Here is a 25732-nt window from a genome sequence, read left to right on the forward strand (position 1 = left end):
CCTTGTACTACCAGAACTGCAGCTGGAAAAGGCTGATGATCAATAACTTAACCAGCTCCATAGGGGAGAGAGTTTGTTTTGCCTTTGAGTTTAACTGGAACTTGGAATGAGACACACCAAAACTGGTAGCACTAACACTATGAGGTTATCTTCCACTAGCAGTTTGGCAACCAGATTATCACACAGGGAAAAACGATCGATAGAAATAGGGAAAGTGTCTGGAAGTGGCCGAGAGAGGACTTTGATCCAGAACTGCAGCAGTGGGTGATAATAGTTCTGCCGGGGCATATTTACTGTCTGAGGTTTCTGTGTATATTGAATTTGACTAAATAGCTGCTTTGTAGGGAAAAAAAGTTCAGGTACTTCATAGGAACATAGGAATTGCACCTACTTCTACATGTGCTACATTGCATGGTTGACCTCCTACAAATGGATTTCATACAGATTAAAATACAATGCTGTGTTGGGATTACCTGTGTCCTTTCCTGAAATAATACACTAGAAGTGTTTACATTTTTGGCACTTGGTTCCTAGACTCTCGTCAGAATGAAGGCTGCAAGAGTGTTGAAAACCAAAGGAGCAAATCTGAAGTCATGACTGTAAAAGAGGATGATTTCTCGCTGTCCAGTGTCCAGTGTAGCCAGGATATAAAGTGTCAAATAATGTCAAATCAGAACTGGGAAGTGTAGGAGTGGGACTGTCTAGCATTATACTGTGATTGAAATCACCAGGAGAAATCACCATTGACTTCATGAAGCTAAACTTTCACCCAAAACCTTGAAACCGAAACTACGAACATGTTTGTCAGACGGGGGGCGGGGAGGGAAGGAAACTTCACTATGAACTCACAGACCCAGCTAGAGGAAAAAAAACCTAATTCCCACGGGAGAAAGACTGATTTAAAAGGAAATCAGAAATGTAAATCTGTATTTTGACTTCTGGACATAGACATACCTTTATTAAAGGTTTTCTTAAACAAAAATTAAAAAAAGCCTTCAGATGTTTTACAGTTACCATGAGCCAATGTACTGTGTTATTTCCTATCTGACAGCAAGAATATGAAAGACAAGTGATATGGTCCATACAGAGAAGAGCATTCCTGTACCATGGAGGTTCAATTCAGAATAGCAACACTGTTAAAAGTTGCTTTATTTTGTAAAAAGTGTGCTGCAGCGAATAAGCAACAGCTAAGAGTACTTTCCTACAAACTGAACTTGGTGAAAATGAATCTCTTTTTTTTTCCCTAATCATAATTCCCTCCCCTTAGGAGGGAACTTAGGCTAATGTGTTTTACTGGGCAACAAAATCACACTCAAAGAATTGCACTGTATTTTGTGGTCACCTGTTCTGATATTCAGGACAGCCACTACCCTGGGTGTTAATTACAGGTTTCTTTGGATTTTCACCATCTTATTATCTATACAGTCATTTGAACCTGTTTGTAGACAGGCAAGAGTAATGGTAACTATCTGAGGCTTAATGAGCTAAGACTAATGGTAATGATCTTCAAGATAGTTCAGGAGGTACATACACTTTTTTCCCCATCTGACCAACCCAGCTTGTCACTGTAATTTTCTTTCACAGAACATATTTCTCTTCTGTAAATTTGGCCCAGCTCTGACCTGGGTATTTTCTCCCTAAGCCTTCCTAGCCACCAAAAAGAAGTGTTTATAACCTAGGTTTGGAAATGTATTAAACTTTAATCTGAGGAAACAAGTCACATCTCCGACTTTTGACCTTTGAGAACATAGCTTGCCCCTGCTCTGGTTGGTCCCCCGGTACTACCACAGAATTCAGCCTCAGGTGTGTGAATGCAGTCACACTGGACTGAAGCAGGTGGCATTTTTCAGTGGACAAGCTGTGCTGGGCAGCCTTACGTGCTTAGGCAAGGTGTATCTTTTCTGTTGTCTTGGCAATTATGGTAATACAGGCTTGTTGGCTGGGAAAGACAATAGCAGTCTTAAAACTGTTTAAGTCGGGATCATGAAATTTCATTTAAAAGTGTTTTGCAGATCATTTTCTACTGAGGTTCAATCTTTAAGACAACACATAAAAATCCCTTCCACACCTCTAAGTGATCCACACATTAGCAGGAATGCTGCACTTTCTTTTGATAGGGTGACTGGGAAACTTGCTATCTGTTTGGTATCCAACTATCAACGTTTCTTCTGTCACAAGACTTATTTCACTTGATTTGAAAGTACTATAGCAGTCCTAGTACACAGAGTTAACCCTGAATCTCATTGTTTCTGAATTTCCCCAACTGGAAGACAAAGGTGACAATTGTGTCATGTTCACAGGGAGCAGAACAGTTTAATCAAGTGCTATTTGTTAAGATCATTGCAACAGGTGCCAGAAAAAGTATTTTATAATTATTGTGTGGTAAAAATTTCAAACCTATCGTATCATTAGTGTAATGTCTGCTTATGGTTAGTCATGTCCCTGCCCTAGGTGTTGCATCCTTTCCAAGGACTGAGCGTTTAATATACAGTTTAAATAGCTTCCACAATCTCTCCAGCGCAAATAAACAAAAACAATCTATGCACTTACCCACACACATGCGCACACAGAGACAGAGGAACAAACTGACTAAACCATTATCTCAGTTATCTGATAGAAAACTCAGACATTGCAACATGGATTTGTCAGGAATAATGTCTGCCTATGCCATGATAAAAGCTTTTGTGTATAGCAGTAACATAGTTATTAATGACTCATTGTCAGAGTGTAAGGATCCACCGAATGGGATAAACTGTATGCAGCTGGGAGGAGCTGCACATACATGGGAAGATAGGCTTAGAATTCCATCAGACCTTTATCACCAGGAGAGAGAAAAAAAAAAAAAGCAGTTTGAGAAGCTAGGAAGGACTAAACGCTGCTATTGTGAAACACTAAGCACTTGCAGAACTATAGGATGGAGACCTGTTCTGAACCAAAGTTGGCCTGGAAAAGTCTGAGGAAAGACCCAACAGCACTCTTCAAATACGTAAAAGATTGTGGCAAAGAAGATGAAGATGTTGCTCTTTACATCCACTGGCAACGGGACAAGAAATAATAGGCTTATGTTGCAATGAGATGTAGGCTGGTCACCGCAAAACCTCTCTGTGAAGAGGGCTAAGCATTGGGTTGGATGACAGACTCCATCACTGAAGACTGTTAAATGGCAACTCAGCCCAACATCTGTTGTGGATGGTCTCGGTATAGGACTCTGCTTGAGGGCAGAGGGAACTTCTAAAATCCGTGAGGAAGGGGACCCCACCTGAAAGAGTCAGTTGTACAGATTCCTTTTGCTGAGCCAAAGCTCAGCTGCTGAATCAAAATCTTTTTCATATATATTGAAGTCTACTTGTCAGTGCAGGGTCTATCCAGCATGATATCTGTCAGCATGGTTCCTTTGTGCTTTTAGCAATTGTAATGATATATTCTTGCGCTATAATAAATTCCACCTGACAAAGCATATGAGGCGGCATTGTGAGTAAATAGAATTGTAATTAATATAAATTAAGTTGGTGATAGAATTTTTTTTTCTCCTCACCACAGTGGGTAAAAAGCTCCTTCTGCTTTGGATTTGTGTCTCACAAAATAGGCATTCCTCCCAACAGGAGGAAGACTGAAACCCAGATCAATTTTCAGTTTTGCTGCCCGGTTGACTATGTATACAAACACTGGTGGAGTTCACTGAAGCCTGGTCTGTGTCCAGAAGTCTCACAGAAATAGCATGCCGTTTTGCGTTACTGGTTTCTTTCATTTCAAAGTCAGACCATCACGTTGTGCATCAGTTTGAATTTTGTAGACGAATTTTCCTATACATGAGCTTGTTTTTCTATTTCAAAGCAAGATATCTATTGCTGTTCCTTTCTGTGGAAGGTAGCCAGTATCTGAGGCCTTTACAAATTCATCGTGCATGTCAGCAAGGTGTATTCCTGGTAAAACATACCATGTTTGCTCTTATCCTGAACACAATGTAAAAGAACATCCTTGTTTAGGAGCTTTGGTTGTGGTTTGGCACTATGAATTGTTCACTGGTAGCGCTAGTTTAAGGCATTAACACTGATGTCATCCCTTCCTGCTCATTCTTATCCTGTTTGTGTCTCTCTCTCACCTCATTCATCACCATGCCTCTGCTCCAGGACCTTTCCTGTGCCAGCACGGTTTTTTGCACAGCTGCGCTCAGCACTGGACGGGCTGACTGTTTTAGCTGATGAAGAAACCAATGTTTTGCTTGGCTGGATTGGTTTTTAGCTGGATCAATTCCTTGATCTGGCTTACAGGGAGGCCACATGAACTTTTATGCTGACGTGACTGCGGGGCAGTAGGCCATGGCGTTGGGCAAGAAGAGCTGCAGGGAGTGAGCGGAAGGGGCGGAGGGAATGGCAACATGCTAAGTTGCATTTGCTGCTACACACACTGTAATTTCAATCCACAGCCTCTGGCTGTATTTTCATAAGCAACTGCTACTAGAAAGGCAAAAGTCTTACTGCCTTTTCCCTGTTTTGCTGCTGTACCCTTCCCTGCTCTCTACTGGCCCTGCTTCTCACCTACTGGCCATCTTCTCCCTTGCTCCGACACCACCTCTCAACCTTTGTGTGAGTTGATTTAACTCACTCACTCAGCAGAGAACTATTTGAACTCTGCGTTTTGTTTTGTTTTCAGCTGAGTTAGCTTTCTGCCAGGCTTGTGGCAGGTGTGAATGTATTTCAAATATAAATATTTTTATTTCTTCATATTTCTGCCAGTAGTGTGGGGAAAAAAAGCATCACACCATGACAGAATGATAAAAAGCATCATTCCTCTTAGAATTCTGCATGTCCTGTGTCTCTCTTTTTTGATTCTTCCTCCTAACAGATGCCTGGCTCGTACAGTTATAGTTCTTCCTCTGCTGTGTCTCACATGGAGCTTTTGCTTCCGTGAAGATGACCTGAAAGCATCTTGCGGCTACTTATCCCAGAGCAGTCTGGTTCTTTTGTTGTATTAGGAGGCTTCCCACAGTTTCCAAAGGACTTTAGAGAGGAAGCCTGTTCTGGTGGGTAAAACGTCAGCCTAGGACCTCAGTGCCGTTCTCAGAACCGTGTAACCTAGGATGAGTCATTAAGTCCTCCTGTGCCTCCATTCCTACAAACTAGAAGTCACAATAACTCCTCCTACAAACTAGAAATAAGAATAATTCTTCCTGTCACGAGTTCTTACTTGTTAATATGCTGTGTTCTCTGACATGCTTGACAGTAGTGTCTAACAGAACGCTAATCACTGATTGGGAAAATAATAATAATTACTATATAATACAGATTAAACTACTACTTCAGTCCTTTTATTACCATTTTATTTATCAGTTAATTAGTTCTAAAGTCTGTCGATTCATCCATGTAGAAAACAACTAGAGAAGAAAAGATTTTAATCCTCCTTGCTTCAAACTGTGCCTCCTGAGGTAGCAGTACCCTTTCTCAGCATTTAAATATCTTTGGTGCCATCTTCTGTAGCGCAGCGGCACGGCAAGGGTAATTCTTTTTATTGACATACCATGCAGTACCACTACAAGCTGAACTGAAGGCATCTGTAGCTCTTTTTTTTAGGCTGACTGTGTGGACAGAGCTGCTATCAATCACCACTGCCGAGCCATCTACCACCTTGGCGTGGCTTGTTTACGACTAACGACATGTACCGCAGTTTAGGTGTCCATCCGCTAGACTGTGTTTGGGTGCAGTTATAGTAAGAGTGATCCTCTTCTGTCCTTCAAAATAGATGCTTGAATTAGAAATAACATGGGGTAAAACACTGTTTTGGATCAATACTGATCTGAAAAAGGTCCGTTTTTCTTGTTGAGCAGCAGCTCAGGTTCAGGCTATGATCAAGAGATCTCTCCTTAACTTACGAGATCTTTTTATCATTTCATAAAGCTTGGTGTCTATTTTTGATCTTCTTTCTTTTTACCTTGCCATGCAAACCTGATTCTTCTGATCTTGAAAATACCTGCCTGACTGTTCTGTCCACACACTTCTTGAATTCACTTTGTTTCTGCACCAGCCAAATCATACACTGATAAAGGTCTGTCTACGTGTGGAGCAGGGGTTGTCATCTGTGTGGAGGCTTGGATGGAAGACAAAGTGGTACTAAAGAAGATAATTAAAGGAAGGCTGAAATTTATGTAAATATGCATTTTAATGTAAAAATTTAAATGTCGCCTTAAGTTTTCTGTTGCTGTCTAGTGTCAATGACAATGGAGAGAACCCTTTAAACATAGTAAATTAAATTGACCACTGGCAGTGCTGTGTGCCTTTAAAGATGAGTGACAGCGAGGAAGCTAGCAGGATGGCTCTTTCATGGGAATCCCTCTGTCAGAAAGTCCACATGCAGAGAGACTTTTTAACACCATTGTTTAAATATGGGCGTATTTTCCTTCTGAATAAATTCCTCAGGGAGACAAGTCCTACTTTTTCTATTTCCCCCTTATTTGGCTTCAGATCCTCCTGTTCTACTATGCGACTAACAAATAGTCCTCCATACCTCCTCAACACACTTTCATGCTTGGGCTTTCACCAGTACATAATTGGTCCTTTATTTTTAAAGCTGCTCCCTTCAATTTCCTCCAGGGAATTTGCATCCTTGCCTGTCTCATTTTCTACAAATGCCCCAGAGGGTTTTGTTGACAGCCCAAACCTCTTCTTGTAAGAACCCAGAAGGGAACTCTTGGAAAGGAAATTGTTAGCTGATGGATGTAGCCCCATGGTAGGCAGGCACTGCATCAGATTATCCCCATTCGAAATGTATTGAATTCTGTCTTAAAACCTTCTGTGGCAGTACTGAAAGGCTGCTCTAGAACCTCACTGCTCTCCTGAGTAAGAATATTTTTCTTACAAAAAGGTGTCAAGGCCAGTTTGTACAGATGGTGGAACATACCACCTGAAACCTTCCAGAGACTGAAAAAGCCATCATGGAAACACCCAGTGCTTCATGCTATTAAACCTTTTGGACAGATGGTTGAAAGTGAGAGATCTCTCTCTACCTCTCCCTAAAACCAAACCTCCTTCAGTTGACCTGATGAGCCGAGGGACTTCACTGCATGAAGGAAGTTATAATGTCCGGAGTTACTGGGGCTGCTGGGATTCCCTCCCGTACCCTAACACGGCCCCTCATGCCCCACTGCTTCAGGACCCACACTGCGGTACTACTACACTTACAATCATAGCAGCGCTGTGTTTCAGATATATCACCCATCTCAGAATAAAGTCATTTGTCCTTGTGCCACCACAAGTGCTTAGGTCAACAGAGATCTTCCTCCTTGGTGTTTTCAGCTGAAGATTTATAGGGCGCAACCAAGCGTTGCAAGGATACAACAACATGGGGATGGTCTGTTTCAGTTTGTCACCAGTCCTCTGCTACACACAGCTCCTCAAAGCATCTCAAAATTTTTCTTGCATGGTATTTTTACTAAATAGAGCAGCAGAGAGCCTTGGGAATGACCTGGTGTGGTTAAGTTTTCAGCTCTCTGACTGTAGAGTAGCTATCAACAGAAACTCATACGTTATGAGTTAAGAGTCGTCGCATTGTCATGCTAGTTCAAGTCATTCTGTCTAATGTTTTCCTTTCTCAGGGCAACACTAAAGAACACAGAAAAGCCTAACCAAAATATAGATGATAGCAATGCTATTGAGTACTGATGCTGAAAATATCAAGAGCCACCTTTAAATCATCATTTTGAAAATAGTTGCAACCGATCTGTTTTTTCAAATGGTCTGTGCACAACAGCTTGACAGCTAATCTTGAATGAGGAGAGTCTGTGGGGAAAACAACTTTTCAAAAAAATTATCCGTAGTGCCTTCTTTTCCTAACATAGGCTCAGTCCCAGGTATCGGCTCTCAAACTTTGAAGACCCAGGCTTGTCATTTATAAAATTTGACAAGTGTCTTGAAATACTGCAAGGAGTTGATGCAATGCTGCCTTCACTCTGAAAACCAAAGGAGCTGTCTTGTGAAGCACCCCGGCTGGCGGGGCTGGCAGCCCTTCGGGGTTCTTCGTACAGGACACGCAGGCAGCAGCAGCAAAGTTTACCTCCTCTCAGGATAAAAACCCCTTTTTTCGGTGAAGAACTTTTTGGTTTTGCTTTAAGATATATCGAACACCTCATGGGTGAAAGCGGGATTCTCTCCTTTAAGGTTTACAGGCAGTGAGGAAACCGCACAGGAGCTCCCCGCCGAAGCCAGCCGGCTCCGGCCAGCCGCTACCAGACCGCCAACGGCCGGCGCGCGAGGGGCGCCACTGGTCGGCGCTGCTCCGCCCCGGGAGTGAGCGTGTGTGAGCGCGAGTGTGCGAGTGAGTGTGAGCGTGTGAGTGTGAGCGTGTGTCTGAGGGTGAGTGTGAGAGTGCGAGGGAGCCCGGGAGATCCGGGGCCGGACACGCGTTTTCCTTACGGCGGCCCCGCGCCGGGCGACGGCCCCTCTCCGCGGCCGTCAAGGTGCGGCAGCCGGTGCCGGCAGCCGTGCCCCGGCTACCGAGCGCCCCCCGGGCGGCCGGGACCGCCGTTTCTGAGGGGGAGAAGGAGGCGGGGGCGGAGGGGGGCGTGTAGGTGGCGGCTGCCTTGGAGCGGAGCCCTGCGGGGCGGGCGGAGGCCCCGGCGGGGAGGCTTTTATCCTCTCGGAGGAGGACGCTGTGTATTTCTCAGGAGATCCCACCCTGGCTGGCGAAGGAGGATGGGTTACCTGCACAGTGACAACGTTTTAAAAGCCAGGGAGGGAAGGGCAAACGCCGCGGCCGCTCCCCTCGGAGCTTCCCGGCTGAGGAGACGAGGAAACCAGCCCTGCCCGCAGCCCCTCGGAAGGAGCTGCCTGTGCAGCCGGCGGCCCTGCCCGCCATGGGAGGCGGGCCAGGGGAGGGAGGGAGGGAGGGACGGGCGCCCGGTGCCTACGGGGGCGGCCGTCAGAGGTGCCCTGCATCCGCGGGCCGTGGGCAGCCGGCCGCCCGAGGGGCGCGTTGCCAGCCGAGGCAGCAGGTAGGGCGCTGGGCACCGGCCTCCCGGCGCGTCCCGCCCCGCCCCCGCACCCCGCTCCGCCGCTGTTTGCCATTAGCCCGAGCAGCGCTTGGGGGCTTCCTTCCCCCCAGTTGAATGAGCTATGTGCCAACACGGTCCGGACTCTCCTGAACGAGTAAAGCTTTTGCTACTTAAAATAGCCTTGCTCCCGCAAAGCGTAAGTAGCGCGACCCTGGGCTGCGCCGCTCGGCACACGGCTTCAGGCAGGGCCCGCAGCCCGGGCAGGGGGGGGCTCCGCCGCGGGGACGTGGCGGCGGGCAGACGTGGAGCCTGCGCTGGGGGCGGGAGGCGGGGGCCGGCCGGGGCCCCCTGCCCGTTTGCCGGGCCCCTCGGCCCGGGGCTGGGCGCCAGGGAAGGGCAGGGCGAGGCCGAGCTCTGCGCATCGTGCCCGGGAGGAGTAGTGGGATGGGCATCACTGCTGTACGTGCCTCCCTGAGGGACCCTGGTGTTCCGCCCCGCGGAGGGAGCCGGCTGCCGGCAGCGGCGCTCGCAGCGGGACTGATAACTGAGCCTGGGGTGGCAGGGAAGAGTGTCCAAACCTCACAGAATACCTCAGAAAATGCAGTGGAGGGGGAAGCATCACACATCATTTGTGCCCAGGATTGTTGCGGCCGTTGCCCACCCAAGCGTGCATGTGTAGGGGCATGTAATTTCTTCCTTAAGGGTTGTCACTAACATTGACGTGCATTTCAAGCCAGTTTTACACTGGGAATAAAGTTAAATCCTAAATATAAAGCAGAGCCAGAATTGGTTTCACCCTTCTAAGTGGTGCCGCACAGAATGACGAAGTTCACGAGTGTAACCCAAGATGGTTCTGGGCTTTCTTGCAGTGAGCTCCGGGTTACCTGGCCCTTACAAGCACTTCCTCCTGATCGTGGGAAAACAGCGAGGTGGCCGCCTTGCATTGACCGGGCTTTTACCTCAATCTGGTCGCATCTTTGGTCTGAGAGTTACCAAAACATGCCAGTTACTCACTTGTTCACTTAGGACTCATAAGGGATACAAAGTATTTGAGGTGAATAAATATTCTTTGGAATTCTTTGGAAGATATTTGTAGCTTGATTAGGCAAAAGTTTGCCAATGTGATAAGCAAGAAAAGCTGTTTCATTTGTTGTTTTTTTTTTTTTTTTTTTTTTCCTGTAGGCAAAAACAGTATCAGGAAAGTATTTGGGTTCATCCCTGACTCACTGAAGAAATCACATGAGCCTAGGATGTTATTAGGAATCCTGAGTGTGCGTTAGCTCTTTAAGACACTGGCATAGATATGAAGAAGGAATTGAACTGAGTAGCTAGAGCTACTAGAGTTTCCCTTTAAGGGAAATTTAAAGGGAAAATCCTATGGAAACATTTTAGAATTAAACAAGAAAAAGATTGAAATGGTTTCCCTAAGACAAAAATGTACTTTAAGAAGTTTGGACAGGGCGTATAGCACGTCTCCCTTGCAGCTACCGTACCTTGCCTGAAGCCCCCTCAGACTGATACCTGTCTGTCGGGGTAGCTGCTTCTTTGCAGTGAAAAAGGGTCTCGAGTCTTTGAACGCCAGAAAGGCTTGTCCTTCCTTTGTATGTCTGGGGCGGGGGGCGGGACACTCCTTACTGCGCAGTTTTTAGATCCGTGTGGCTGATCGTATGTGGGCACCTGACAGATCTGTCTCATTCATGCTTCACTCACTCGGGATGTAGGGACTGTTGCCCTCGTGTTTGACGGCTATTCCGTAGTCCCCTGGTAGCTCCACACCCTTCACACCTTTCAGAGTTTTATTGGTAAGTCACTGTCTTTTAATTCCAACATAGAGCTCTAAGATGGCATTTGAGTATTCTGGGGGAAAAAAGGGGTTACTTTTTGTTCTGGTTTTTCTCCTGCGAGTAGTGAATCAGAGCAAGGGTTTGTTACGCCAGGGAACAGAGGCGTTTAACAGGTGGGGTGTAGCTCTCCTGCTGGGCTCAGCCCTGCGCTCCTTGCGCTTTTCCTTTACTCAGGCCAAACTTTCATTCAGAGGTCAACTGAAGTCAAGAAGTCAAGAGAAGTTTTGCCTGGGATTTAAGGAAGAGGCTCCATAGCAGTAAAGTAAGTTTAAGGTAATAACAAGGTCATCCAAAGGTTTAATTTTTAACAAGTGTTTGAAATACAATGGAAGTGATAATAGATGTGTCTGAAAGCATGACACTGTGAGCAAGAAGGAAGGTATTTTTCAAGTCCTCATTTAAACAAGTTTATAAAGCGAATTATGAAACCTCAACCATTGTGTTTTATATATATGTACATGACCAAATACCATTAGGTTTCACTGGAAATTATAGTAGCTCATTGTGTCCCTCCACATCTGCCAGTTTGCCTGGAATGACATGGTCACACTGCAGACTTTGTGCAGGGTGACTACTTTTATAGGATTTAAATTGGCAGAGTTAAAAACCTGGTAGTAATGGGGATGCCTGATTGTTTAGTGTAAAAACAAAGGAAATATTGCAAGTTGTTTTCTCTTTTAACAGCATTTTTTTTCTCATACTGGTTTGTAAAATCTACATAATTTTGAAGATAGAAAACTAAATCCCAATATTTTAGACTGTCACAAGAAATGAAGGAATTGTGGACTGAATTTAAGAAATTGTATTCCAACAAGGACATGTTAGGTTTCTAAATAATTGCTAAGGGACATTTTTTAGATATATCAGTATAATAAAATCATAAATATACCAGGTGTCATAATCTGGTAATTTATGTAACATAGCTGTGTAGTTATTTATGTGTGTTTATGTGTGCGTATGTGTATATAAACACTTAAACATATACATGTATGAGTAAAATTACAAATAAAACTATTCTGTGAAAATGATAAATAATTAAAATATCATGTTTCATACACTTGATACATAGTGATGAACCTCTTTGGTGATGTCACCAGAAATAGAAATAATAACTGGCAAGTTTATACATGCCAGATGATAATTATTTCTGTCCTGTAGAGGGATATATATGACATCACGGCTTTTAAAATTTATTCTCTCTCTTGCTTGTTCTCTTTGTCACACACACACACAACCACACAGACATCATCCACAAAGTGTATTTGTGCATGTGCTAAACTTAGTAATTAATGATGCAGCATTGATTCTTAAACAGAATGCCATGCCAATTTTTATGAACTGCCCATTTTTCAATATTTGTCTCAGAGGAATGATTTTCGAAGTGACACAAACAATATACAAGTCCCAGTTCTTATTAAATAATAACAAGGTTTGTGAAGTCCTTGCTTTTCATACCATTGAACTGGATTGCTTTCTGAGACAGATTCTCTGTCATTCCCTAGTGGGTATTTCTGCATGAATGTCATGAAATACGGATAAAGATAAGGGTTATCACTAACATTGATGTGCATTTCAAGCCAGTTTTACACTGGGAGTAGTTTCATTTCTTAATTCTTCATTTCTTAATCTGCATTTTTTCCAAGCACAGAAAGAAAAAATGTCTCGCTTCACAATCCGTATGTAAGATTAGGGCTTAACAATTGCCTAGCTCTGTATTTCAGCAGCGCTGAAAGTAGTACTGCGCAGCTGAACTTTATGCAGTACTACAAAAGCAAGCTTGGAATTGTTCTCAGCTAAAATATTGAGTTGTGGCTGTTCAAATTTAGATTTACGTATTTTATTGTTGAGCTTAATGGCGACAACTCAAATATTCTGTGAGCCCTCTGGTTTTGTTTGATGTCATTTAGTCATTATTTGTATCAAGGCACCCCTTTAAAATTGTTGGTGTGATTTTTGGATGAGTTACATTGGCTTTAAGAATTACTCACTGGAGAATGTATTGACATTGAAGAAAGATACGGAACCTGGATTTCTGAGAACCCTCCAGCCAGTGGAGATATGTATCTTTGCATTGCCCTTGGAAATTATGTCCTTTCTCTATTTATGTATTATGGGTAGTCAATTTCTGTAGTGAAGGCAATGATTGCTGCAGTTCATACTAAAATGAACACTAAGGTTTTTACCTATGTATAGTTAAGACGGTGTGAAGCATCTGCTCACTGCTTAAACACTTTTTCTTTGTGTACAGGAAAAATTTTCAGACTCTGATATACAGAAATAAATCTTTTAATTAATGTAAGCATTAGAATAGCTTTTTTAAGTGTATCCTTTGAGAAATGCATTGTGTCATGTCTTTGGTGTCCTGAATTATCTCAGCTTGGGCATTGTTGGCCTGTAGTAAAAAGACAAAAACATCTTCGGTAGTATTAGTGAATGGAGGATGGTTGAGAATAAATTAGATGCTATTGTTTGTCATCTTTCCTTTACTTTTTACAGATTGTTATTTTTCTTCTTCAGCTAATCACTAGATAATTCTTCAGAAAAGCATAAGAAAAACCTACTTTCATTGTAGTCAACATCACCTGTTGATCTCAGTAGGAGGGGAAAAAAGATTGCCAGCTCTGTTCACCTTACAGTGCAGGGGTTATAATTTTTCATGAGGGCAGATTGACTTCATTTTTTGAAACAATAGAAGGTAATATCTGTCTTTATGAAGAACAGTGTGCGGCCTCTGTGCCATTGGAAGCAAGGGTAATGACAGCCATGCTGACAATGGACCACAATTAATGAATTGAAGAAGACACTTATTGTGCTAACTTTTGCTGATTAATACACTTTCCATTACAAATATTAGCAACAAAAGAACAAACTGTAACTTTGACTACTTATTATCTGAGCTGCCTATTTTGCTTGATCTGGATAGAAAACACAGTGTGAGGCAGAGAGAACTGAACTGAGAGGCACAGAATAATGGAAAGGATAGCAGAGGAATGAAATACTGGATTTAGGGTTATGCTAAACTTCTTTAATCCATCAGATATCACATTATTAATTTTGCTGTTCCTACATAACAATCTTTACTACTCAAAATGAGAACATTCCCAAACAACAATTTAGTTCTGTCCAAAGATGGAACTAAACTGAGTATATCTTCAAATGGTTTTGATTAAAAAAGATACAAAATTAATTCATTATTCCCTGAAAAATTAATACTTCTCAAGATTAAAATTACTTCACCATCCAAAATATTGTAAACCTTATAAAATTAAGATTGAGGATTAACTTTTAAAATCATATAAACATATTAAATTGGGATTATAAAAAGAAAGTATTCTAACAAAATGTATTCAGTTTTGGGTTACTATTTTAAGAGGGGAAAAAACACACTCCTTAAAAAAATCTGAATTTATTTTTAAAAAAATATTAAAAATTGTTTTAGGACCAGTGACATTACTACACAAAATTGGTATTTCATTGTTAATATTGTCATTTACAGTTTATTGTGCTATGCTGGAAAAATAATTCAATTATATTAAAGGGAATGTGTTTTTGTAGAATATCAAAGAACTTTTTTTTTTAGGGGGAGTTATTGTTGAATTAACTTTGTGGGGATAAAAAGTGAATTAGTATTCCAGGATTTACAAAAATGCAAAATACTAATGGCTGTGTTGTTGCTTTTGTGTGAAAGTATACCATTCTGCAGTTACAGGTATTTCATTGCCTCATAGTAAAATCAAGTTATAAAAAAAGTACCTGAAAGAACTTTAAATTTCTTTAATTACCTTATCTAAAAGACTGAAAGAAGTTCAGTACAGACTTTGGAAATGCTTCCTCTAGAAAAACAGTGACATCATTGTTGGAAATCACAGTAAATATAAAACCGAGAACAGTACATGTTCTCAGTGGTAAATTCCTGCCTGTAATGATGAATGCCTTTTCTTCTTGGGAATTGTAAGACACATGGGTATTTAGACAAGAACTATAAGTATAAAAATAAAAAGAGTAAAGTGTAATTCAGTTATATTTATAAAATATTCTGAAATTTTTAAACGAGAATAATCAGGCTTTTCTGATAGTGTTGGGGTTTTTTTTGCATGCAAATTGTTATACCTGTATTATAATTATGATCTAAGTGTTTCTGAAAGTGTTGAAATTAGCTGAAAGTAAAGTTTTGTATTTTGTTTTCAGTTGAAAGTTGACATATAAAATATAGAAGTGTGTTCATTAGGACAATGAAATGTTCTTCTTACATATATTCCAATATTCTTACATATATTCCAATTAGGAACAGACCAAGGAAAACAGAAGTGATACCAGCAGATAATAGCTTGTTTCTCAATTGAAGGCAGCTTGTGAGGAATCTGATCTTAAAAAAAACGCTTGTATTTTAAGCCTTTCCAAATCAGAAGTTATGTCACTGCCTAGAACTGGACATGGGAAGCCCATCATACATGAATTGGTAGAAACTACTGAGAATATATACCAGTTATTTATCACAGAAGTAAGGTCATAGGATATAATTTTATTTTTCCAAGAAAATCTCTGTGCACAGTTGCTGAAGTGCCTTTGAGGGTTTTTTGTTTGTTTGCTTGCTTTTTAGGTTTTTTTTTAATTAATGTTGCTGTACATGTGGTTCAGTAACACCGCCTGGCAGGACAGTAGGGGAAATGGCATAGAAACCTTTCCACCATTCCTCTCAGAATTTCCCATTCTTCCCAATATTTCAAGTTATTCAAATAATTCTCTCTTTTTAGAAATAAACAAACTCAAACACGACTAGGCTTTGAGAACATGCTTGTTGTTGGTATACACATTCCAAAATTAAACTGTAAATTCCATAGGTTTTGCGTAATTATTTTTCTGTGTTTGTACAGTATGAAAATAGCAGAGACCTGGGACATTACTAACCTCCTGAATGCTGGAGTAAATAAGTCCCGATAACAATAAAATGATTAAATTTAGGCAAACTTTGTATCACACTCTGATACAAGTGCAGTCACGTTAATAGTAGGAATACGCTGTTAATTGAACCAATTTCCATCTGTTCTCTTCTAAAAATAGGCAAGAACTGTTAGAGGCATCTCAGGTGGAGGAAACAGAGAAATCATGGGTTTTAAATATTTAAATCTTGTAGAAATTCTGGTTATGAATCTTTCTTGACTGTCATTGTGACACTTAAGTGTCATTCTTGACACTTAAACCTGTGTCAGCTAGGTGAAAGTACTAAACATCCCACTTCTGTGCTCACCAAATTCATGGCTGCATGGTCACAGGGTTATGTAGTTCTTAACATAATCTGCAAAAGGAAGTGCACTTAAGAAATGTCATTTGTTGAGGATCAGTCTGTTCTGCCCTGCCATTGTGTAATTATAAGATTTTTTTTAACGGTGCTCTAATTGCTCTACTGTTCTCATTGTAGGTTAGAAATCTGAAACAATGGGTGACTGGAGCTTTCTGGGGAGACTGTTAGAGAATGCACAGGAGCACTCCACGGTTATTGGCAAGGTTTGGCTGACGGTACTGTTTATCTTCAGGATACTGGTGCTGGGGGCTGCTGCTGAGGAGGTCTGGGGAGACGAGCAGTCGGACTTTACATGCAACACACAGCAACCTGGTTGCGAAAACGTGTGCTATGACAAAGCCTTCCCCATTTCTCACATCCGCTTCTGGGTGCTGCAGATCATTTTTGTCTCCACTCCAACCCTCATCTACTTGGGCCACGTGCTGCACATTGTACGCATGGAGGAGAAAAGGAAAGAGAAAGAAGAGCTGAAAAAGAAGGGAAACGTCAAAGACAGCAACTACCCAGGAGCAGCAGTGTCTGCTGGCAGTGGTGGTGGAGGAGGCAGCAATAACGTCAAGGATCCTCTTGGCAAAAAGGGGAAGGAGAAGCTCCCGATCCGTGATGAACGTGGTAGAATCCGTATGGGGGGTGCCCTGCTCCGTACCTATGTCTTCAACATAATTTTCAAGACACTGTTTGAGGTGGGCTTCATTGTGGGCCAGTACTTCCTATATGGCTTTGAGCTAAAGCCAGTCTACCAGTGTAGCCGCTCACCTTGCCCACACACTGTGGACTGCTTCATCTCAAGGCCCACTGAGAAGACCATCTTCATCATCTTCATGTTGGTGGTGGCCTCTGTCTCCCTGCTGCTGAACATGCTTGAGATATATCACTTGGGGTGGAAGAAGCTTAAGCAGGGCATGACAAGCCGGTACAGCCTTGAGATGCCTGTTGCAACAATGACACCGGTCATGGTAACAGGGGAGCCCAAACCTGTTGCCCTGCCACCGCCATCACCACCCGTGGTGGTAACGACTGCTGCGCCCCTCCCCGTTCTGCCTGACACCCGTGCTGTCACACCGCTGCTGGCCCCGGTGACCATGGCACCGTACTATGCTGCGGCTGCTCCAAGACCACGGCCCCCCTCCAACACGGCCTCCATGGCCAGCTACCCTGCTGCTCCACCAGTTCCTGAGGAGAGGCGCCGTGCTGTGACTCCCACTCCCATCTCCACTCCCGTCACCATCCCGACCCCCATCCCCACACCCACGCCAGCTGCCATCAACTACTTCAACAGCAACAGCCGTGCCCTGGCGGCCGAGCAGAACTGGGTCAACATGTCAGCTGAGCAGCAGGGGAAGGTGCCCTCCAGCTCGGCCAGCACCTCTACCCCCAGCAGTGTCCGCCATCCCCTTCCCGAGCAGGAAGAGCCACTGGAGCAGCTACTCCCACCCCCAGCTGGGCCACCCGTTGCTGCGGCCAACAGCGGCAGCAGCACCAGCCTGAGCGGGGCAAGCGGCAGCAAGTGGGATGTGGAGGGTGAGGAGGAGCTGTCGGAGGAACGGCCCATCTCAGCTGCCTGCACCACCGTGGAGATGCATGAGCCACCGCTGCTCATAGACACGCGGCGCTTGAGCAGGGCCAGTAAGTCAAGCAGCTGCAGAGCCAGGTCAGACGACCTGGCCGTGTAGTGCGGTCGCCTCTGCTCAGAGGAGCAGGTGATGGAAGGCAGAGTGGGCAGGGGAGCTGCCCGGGGAGGCCAGGCCTGGCGTGGGTGGGATGGCCTGGGTTTCAAACTTTGACGCTTGCTGTTTTTGCACTCTGTGAGTTGTAGTGGGGAACAATATCAACATTTTCTAATAGGTCAGGGGTGGCCGAAGCGCAGCCTGTGGACCAGGGGACCAGTCCCGCTTTCCTTCGTGTCCATGGCAGATCTCCCAAGGGCAGCCATAGGGGAGGCCTGCACAGGTAACAGGTGGTGATGGTAGCTGGTCGTGTGCCCTGAGGCTGACTTTCATCTGAGAAAAATGTTAATATCCCTAGTGCCCATGTGCCTGGCCATCATCTCCCTCTTGCCCTTGCCTTCACTTCCACACTTTTTCACATAAGCTCTACATGAGTGGATGCGATGACTTATTTTCTTCCTCTTGAATCTTACGTAGCCCTATGGCAAACATCAGGGTGGCATATTGCCTATTGGCACCTGTCATCTCTATGGACCAACTTGCCATATTAAAGGTGACTCAGTCTCTTCCATATAACGTGCCTTAATGAAGCCTTTGTGCTCATGGCGAATCACCAGCGTGGTCCTCAGCTGGGCAAAGTTTAGGTAACCCCTGTAATAGATTTTTGAGGTTCATCTTTCTATATTTTTTTTTACTCTTGACCTGTTAGGAAGTGTTTGGTTTGACCTTCTATCCAGTGTTTGCCGACCATGATCACACTGTGTTTTTAAGCCCACAAATATGTTTGAGCATGTTTGGTTATAATTTTAGATGACTTCTGAAATTGCTTAGAGGAGGACAGGAATTTAAACCACACCTCAGAAATTTTTACACAGAACAATTTCTCTTCAGAAAGCAAGGATTATGATTTCAATACATTGTGGCCCCATACGTTGCCCGTGGACAAACAACAGGATAAAGTACAGCTCTGCATTTTAGACTATTAGATATCAGCTTAAGTTTGTTGGAAAAATGCTTTTTAGAGGTAAACTTGAGTGCATATTTTTAAGTATTTGAACATTTTGAGAATAATTTTGATCTGTAGGTTTAAAGTTACTTGACTGTGTACTTAATCATTTTAGTTTGATCTTTGATCTTAGAAGAAAATGTAAGGGGAAAGAAACTTACTAATGGTGAAATTCACAAAGCAACATTATTTCCTGTTGTGTTCTACCCTTTCGTTTAACAACAATCTGTAGTGTCTTACAGGTCAGTGAAAACAGATTTAGACAACACTGTATTGCAGATAAGGTGGCTAAAATATCTGGGCAACGTGCAGTGGCTGAAGGGTCTGTTCTGGTCCCACTGAAGTCACTTGCAGAATTTCCATTCAATTTAACAAGGAGCAAGATTTGGGGATGGATCTTGCAGGCCTTATTCAAGCAAAACTGACATTCACATGGAGTTTTGGGAGCCAGAAGGAATGTAGATTTGGGGCTTAGATAAAGACATTAAAATCCTGCTTTTGAAAATTGTGTGTTTCCCTTAAAAATGGGTGGAAGAAAGTACTGGGTATTTTTTTTCTAAGGTGCAGCTTTTCTTACAACTGGCTCTGTCCCTCATTCCTTTGTAACAAGTACTTTCACAGACATTAGTCAGAATTTTGAATGTCTGATAAGGCTCGGGAGAGTTCGGGCACAACAAGAATGCAGGATTAGGCCTAACTTCTGTTCTAAGCAAAAGCTAAAAGAACTGAAGCTTGGAGTCAGTCCTATTGCTGCTATAAATTGAAAGTACTGTAGCTGGAGAAGAGCAGTCAAACACACTGGGATAGCCTTTTGCATTTTCAAAGTATTTGGCCTGGCAGTGCAGTCCTTACTCAGGCAAAGCAGGGTCACCCTGTAGCAAATAGTTATAATTGCCAGTTATCTCTGCTGTTAAATGTTTTCCTGAGTGTGTTTATTTTATACAACAGTTAAAATATATTCCCAGCACTCAAGATTAAACATTTATTTTAACTGCTTTCTGAGTAGAGTTTCTCATGATCAGAGGCACTGTTCTGCAACCCTCGGGCATGTTGTCTTATGACTTCCTTGACCTGCTTGTGGTGAACCAGGTGAGGAGAAGTCTTTCTGCTGCCACTGATCTTGGGGGCAGACACTGCATTAAAATTCAATGTACAGTAGTACAATAAAGATATTTACTATTAGGTGTTCAGCTTCAGGCATGCTCTTGTGAATTTTCTGTTATAAGCCATAAAAACCCTTTCTGCAAGAAAGCTAAAAACTAAATTCTGCTTTCTGTTGTATCCGTGCGACTATGCTGAACTTAGACTAAAGTTGATAAAGTTGCCTAGATGTAAACAAAGGCAGTTTAACACTCAAAATTTTTAGATTTACTAGCATCGATAGTAGCAGTTTTGTAAGTTTTGCTAAATGCCAAGTAATTATATTGCTGAAATAATGCAATATGCATCTCTGTATTTTAGTACATCAAAATTCATGGGCTATATCTTCCCTTCTTTTCTGCCTCTGAAGAATGAAGTCAAAGTCTCTCTGGAGTGTATTTATATAAACCAGACCACCTGGAATATGTGCTTTTTTTATATCAATGCCTGAGAGCAAAACTGACTTGTTTGATGGAGCTCTGAATCTTGCAGTCCTTGCTTTAGTACAACCCCCACAGAGTGTGTCCTGCAGGACTGCATCCATCTTGTATATAAAAAATAATAACAGAGATATAGGTTTAACTTAGGATCAACTGATACCTAGTCTGCCCTTTTCAAGTTAATGTGTGTGGTTAGACCTGCAGAGAGTTCAGGTGCTTTTGTGGAACATATGGTATTTTCAGGCAGAGTAACTGCTGGAAAGCTGTAAAAGATCATTTTTCCTGTTAGGTGAAGCTGGGAGGGAGAAATGTAACTCTATTGCAACCCCCAAGAGAAATCTGACAGAGCAGCCTCCGCATCCAAGCAGTGCTGGTCTGAGCTACAGCAAAGCTACAACTCACAGGTTGTGTTTTTAAGGTCAGCTTAAGTTTCATCACATAACTATACAGCCTCAAGCTTCTTGATTACCTATAATTTCACTTGAGGTCCAGTAATTGTTACTTCATTTAAGCCCAGGTAACTGTTTTGGCAGAACTCCCCCTTTGTGCTTACAATTGCTTTTGGTTGCTGCATCACATCTGGAATCAGATTTGTTGAAAAAAATCTTACTGGTGTGGCTGATTTTGAGTACTTTAATTAATCTTTACTCATGAATGATCACTGAATTCAACATGCTATGAGCAAAGCATAACTATGCAGACTTCCATAGTTCTAGAAAAATATGTACAAACGCCAACTAACTTGCAGAACAGAGTCTGTTGGCAAAAATAATCTGCTAATTTCCAAGTCGTTTACTCTTTCATATCACTTAATTCCAAAGAGGGAACTGGTAGCAAATGATGATTTGATTTAGCCTGGTCATATGGCTGTTCAAGCCACAATCCTGAAAGATCTTATACGCACACCTAACATGAAACCAGTAGGTGAGTTATTGGAAAAGCGGAAGTCAGAACAGCATCATGCCTGATATTAAGCAAACTGAAAAAAACCCACTCATTTTTGCTCTTTGAGTAGAGTGTTTGTGAGAAAAATTGTTCCCTCTCTTACTTGAAGTTAAAAAAAATGCTAAGGAAAAGAAAAAGAGAAAACTGAAAAAAAGATACTCCTTGAACAAGTTACTAGGTGTATGATGTGCTACTCTTTTTGCAGTAAGTCAACTCACTAGTACTAGTTGACCCTGCTTGGAGCATAGAGGGTTGGGCTAGATGACTTCCAGAGGTCCTTTCCAACCACAATGATTACATGAAACATATTTTCCATATCACTGATTTCATTAGTACATTTTTCATAGTAGTTTTACAAAGATATAATAAAAATATATCTACATTGCACATAAATACATAGTTTCTTGGCTGTGGGTACAGTTGATCTGTTTTCTATATCACTGGGTTTTTTAATTAGTGCAGCTGTCAGTTAATACAAAAGAAGATGAAGTATAGACAACTTGAAAGCCCCCATTTCTTCCCTTTGTATTTTGATTAAATGAAGACAGCCTGCTAGAGCCTTCCCTTTATTAAAGTGGAATGTTTTATCTATGAAAATCAATCTCTTGGTTTTTTCATAGATAAAAAAGTGCTCCTTGAATTTGTTGGTCCATGCTGGTATTGAAAAAAATCATAGCTTCTTGAAAATAGGTAGCATGCACTGAAAAAGCAGATGAACTGTGTTCTTTTCTGGTGTAATTTGGAAGCCAGTTGTGTGCAAAGTGGTACCAGGGATTGATTTGGCTCAGTATATTTGTCGTTCATAAAGGCACTTAGAGCTAATTAAATGTCTGACATTTTGCAGCTCTTGAGATTATTTTCTGGTATGAATACATAAGTGTAGTATCAGTAAAATAATTAAGGCGTGCTTTAAAAACCAGATCAGTACTTAGGTCCTTTTTTGGTTAGTTATGGGACCACCTCCTCAGCTGATACAAACTGTTGTATTCCACTGAGTTCACATGGGCGACAACAGTCTGCAGAAGCAGAGCGTTGAGCCCCCAGGTCTTTTTGTTTAATACAGGCACTAACACCGTGGATTTGAACAGGCTGTTTTTTTTTTTCTTTTTCATTCCAAATGTTTTTGTTTCATTTACTTTGATTTTTCTTGTGAAAAGTGTGCTCTTGTAATTTTGGTTTTCTGAAGTTTACATTCAGTTTTTGATTTCAGATTGCACATTTGGATGAAATAAACTGTTTTCTAAGTTTACATTTGTATAAGAAGTAAAAGAATGGCTCTGCCAATATGTTAAAACTAAAGAGAGAAATGTCTTACTATAACACAGGAACTCTTCAGACATGAGGCAGTACCATTAAAGACAATTTAACCTGATCACTGATCTATAATATCAGTTTTCTCTGTATATTTAAAATATGGGAGCTGGACATATAGGGAGCACACTGTGGAAGAAGATACTTTTCATCATGAGCTCAATTATTACCAAATAAGTTAAGGTTCATTATTATTGATATGCCTTCTTGTGTGTTTAGAGGTTCAATGCCAAAAACTAGCTGTGACATATGTCCTTTAAGAGCTAAATTTACAGCCTGGTTTAAAATTCCAAGCAAAATACTTGTGGAGAAACACTGCACCGTTACATGGTAGAAGATTTTACAAAAGATAAATGTTTTGCTTTCTAGCCAAAAATATGGTTCTGAGCCTGCAAATACAATGATTTCATGCAAGTTATTTTTACTCTTGCAAATAAGACCATTAAAGGTAATGGGACTATTTGCATAAGCAAAAAACACTGATGTGAAAAGGAAATTGTACATTTGCATTTTAAGTTTGTTGTAAGATGCCAATCAAATTCCAGAAGTTGCAGTCCTTGAAGAGTTATGCAAGATATGTGAACGTATTTTAAGGTGGAGAATATATTCCTGTTCCCATTGACACTGTTTCTCACAGTTAAAAGGTTGTAAAGCATAAGAAAGCTTACTGAGAGCTTTCTTGTTGCTTACCGGATGTTTGTCTTTTACATGACAGAATCTGACAACAAACACAATGAGTTTTCTGGGCCGTCAGGAACTTGTCATAACAATAAAAACAGCTAAAAAACAGTTTAAAATGCTGTCTTCAAAGAAGTGCCTTGTGTATTAAATTCTGTAAGAAACAAGTTGATGTAAATGTTACTTTACCTCATATGTTTACAAAATCATGACTAAATAAACTTTTTGTACCACAGCATTGTCTCTTTTAGATTAAATTTTCATGGTTATGTAGATGGTCTTTTAAAATACTAACACGACGGAACAGTTAACCAAAGTCAGTTAGCTCTCTCCCTTTATTCACGTACGCTGCTGCTTCCCTTCTTCATATGAAGTGCTCACTCAGTTGCATCTGTTGGAAAACTGGATGTTGAAACGCATCTCCATGCAGAACTCCCAGTGGCTTCAAAGGAAGGTCACAGTCCAGAAGACACGTCTGATCAAGACCCACTCCAGCAGGTGCAAGGGGTGAAATGCTGACCCCCTTGAAATCAGTGGGAGGTCTGCCTCTGCCTTCCACCAGGTACAGGTTTCACCCTTGGCTCTTGTGACACACACGAGTCACTGTTCATCTCGTGCGGTGTTGTGTGGCGGTAATAGTGACTCCCATCTTTTCCCCCGGTGCTAACTCACTAACTTTGATTTATCCGTCTAGCTGATGTGTGTAATGAGACTGTTACCTGTAAATGCATGAACGATTTTAGTGCAGGGAAGATGTGTCCGTACTGGGGATAATGTGGAGTACCCACTGCATTTGAAATTTGGCCCTTATCGGCAAAGTTCACAGTTTAGCACACAGAAGTGTAACCCAATTTTGTACTGAAAATGTACAATGTACTAACGGCAAGTTAGTCTAAGTATTGTATAGTCCCGTGAAGAGGCCAGGTCCAGGCTTCCAAGAAGTTTAACTTGTGAAAAGCAGCAATGTGGGCAAGACTAAGTGACTTTTGCATAAGTCTTAAACTAAGTATGAAGGTCTTGTAAAACTTTATTTCATATGCAGCACTTCTATGGACCTGGCAGGGCAGGATAGGTTCCGTCCTGTAGTACCGTGTGTTTGTCTCTCTGGTAGTACAGTCGAGTGTATTTTTTTGGTGCCTCCTGTGCTCAGGCAATGCTGTTTCTGCTTTTTCTGCTTTACATGATGTATCTGTATGGTAAACCAGATTATTCACTATCTTTGAAGACTGGGCAGGGGTATAGCAAGCTGACAGGAGTATAATATGGATAGTACTAAGATGATGCTTAGCAGTAATAAGCTAAGGAAGAAAGTGAATAAAGTGATATGGTAATACCAGCTGTATTGCTAAAGATAACTCACTTGCCTCTGACCAAGAGTGCTTTACTACAAATATATGTGGCTGGAATATGTTGTATACGTTCTATTCCGATGCATGTTTCCTCGCAAAATTGCACAATTTTGTCACTTGAAGAGCGGACAGTCAGAGTGCTCCCAAGAGAGCTGAGAGAGCATCAGCCGGTGCAGATGCAGCTGTGTGCCGGGCTCTCCTTCCCTTGGGACGCAGCCACGCTGCGTCCACCTTGCATCCACTGCTTCCTAAAGAATTTCTGGCTGGAGTATGAAATGTGAATGTTGCTACTCTTGATCTCTGAAGGCCTGTGTGATGGAATGGGTACTTTTTGCTGCCACATGGAGCAAGACAGCTTGATGTGAGCATGTGGAGGAAAGGTGAAAAGTGTGCCCCACTCATCCACAGCTGCATGGTGAAGATCCTGATGGTAATGGGAAGAGGTGTACTGGGGGGGAGCTCTCTAACATCCTCCAGTAAATCTCCTCTGTACAGTTGTGCTGGAAGCCAAATGAGGAGCATCTCGCACACTCCTGTACTGCTGCTGTTGTCCCCAGGGAATTGACACAGGAACAATCAGCTGGGCTTTTAGCAAGAATTTTCACTGTGACTGCGCAAAGAATGGGATTTAACTAACCTCATCAGTGCTTTCCCACTCTGTAGGCATAGAAATGAAGGCAGTACACACTGTCTCCCAAGGAAACAAATGTCAGATAGTCATGTCTTAGTAGGGCTGACATTTTTAATCATTTTTTGGCAACTGGATGTGCATCAGGTCTAACCATCTTTGTGTCTGTTTTCAGCTGACAATAGAATAAGCAGATGAAGAGAGAGCCTTCTCATAAAGATGGCCTAGGAAGAATGTGTTATTCTTGGAGTGTCGTAGTCCAGGAAAACAGGGTGTTTGAGGAAATACACATTTTAGCACTTACAGGTACGTGAAAGAATTTATTACGCCAGAATTACAGGTAACTTTAAGTACTATTATTGCACTAGTAGAACAGTTGGATTGCACCAGCTGCACTTCATTTTATAAGCTTTTTTCATTTTTAGAAAGAAATTAGTGG

General features: G+C 42.1%; 1 protein-coding gene across 2 annotated transcripts; it reads left to right on the forward strand.

Moving 5' to 3' along the window:
- Positions 1–8939: 8939 nt before the first annotated feature.
- GJA3 (gap junction protein alpha 3) lies at positions 8940–23441 on the forward strand. 2 transcript variants are annotated; one of them, XM_087758456.1, is made up of 2 exons: positions 8940–8983; positions 16252–23441. In XM_087758456.1, exon 2 carries the CDS (start codon positions 16264–16266, stop codon positions 17800–17802), a length of 1539 nt encoding a protein of 512 aa, XP_087614582.1. In that variant the 5' UTR covers positions 8940–8983; positions 16252–16263; the 3' UTR covers positions 17803–23441. The 2 variants fall into 2 exon arrangements, with proteins under 2 accessions (XP_087614582.1, XP_087614581.1); XM_087758455.1 differs by lacking the exon at positions 8940–8983 and adding an exon at positions 11039–11089 and having other exon boundaries at positions 16247–23441.
- The last annotated feature ends 2291 nt before the right edge of the window (positions 23442–25732 follow it).

This window comes from Nipponia nippon, unplaced genomic scaffold (genome assembly GCF_047370975.1).
Source record: "Nipponia nippon isolate SJK-2023a ecotype South Korea unplaced genomic scaffold, ASM4737097v1 scaffold_2, whole genome shotgun sequence".
Taxonomy (NCBI): domain Eukaryota; kingdom Metazoa; phylum Chordata; class Aves; order Pelecaniformes; family Threskiornithidae; genus Nipponia; species Nipponia nippon.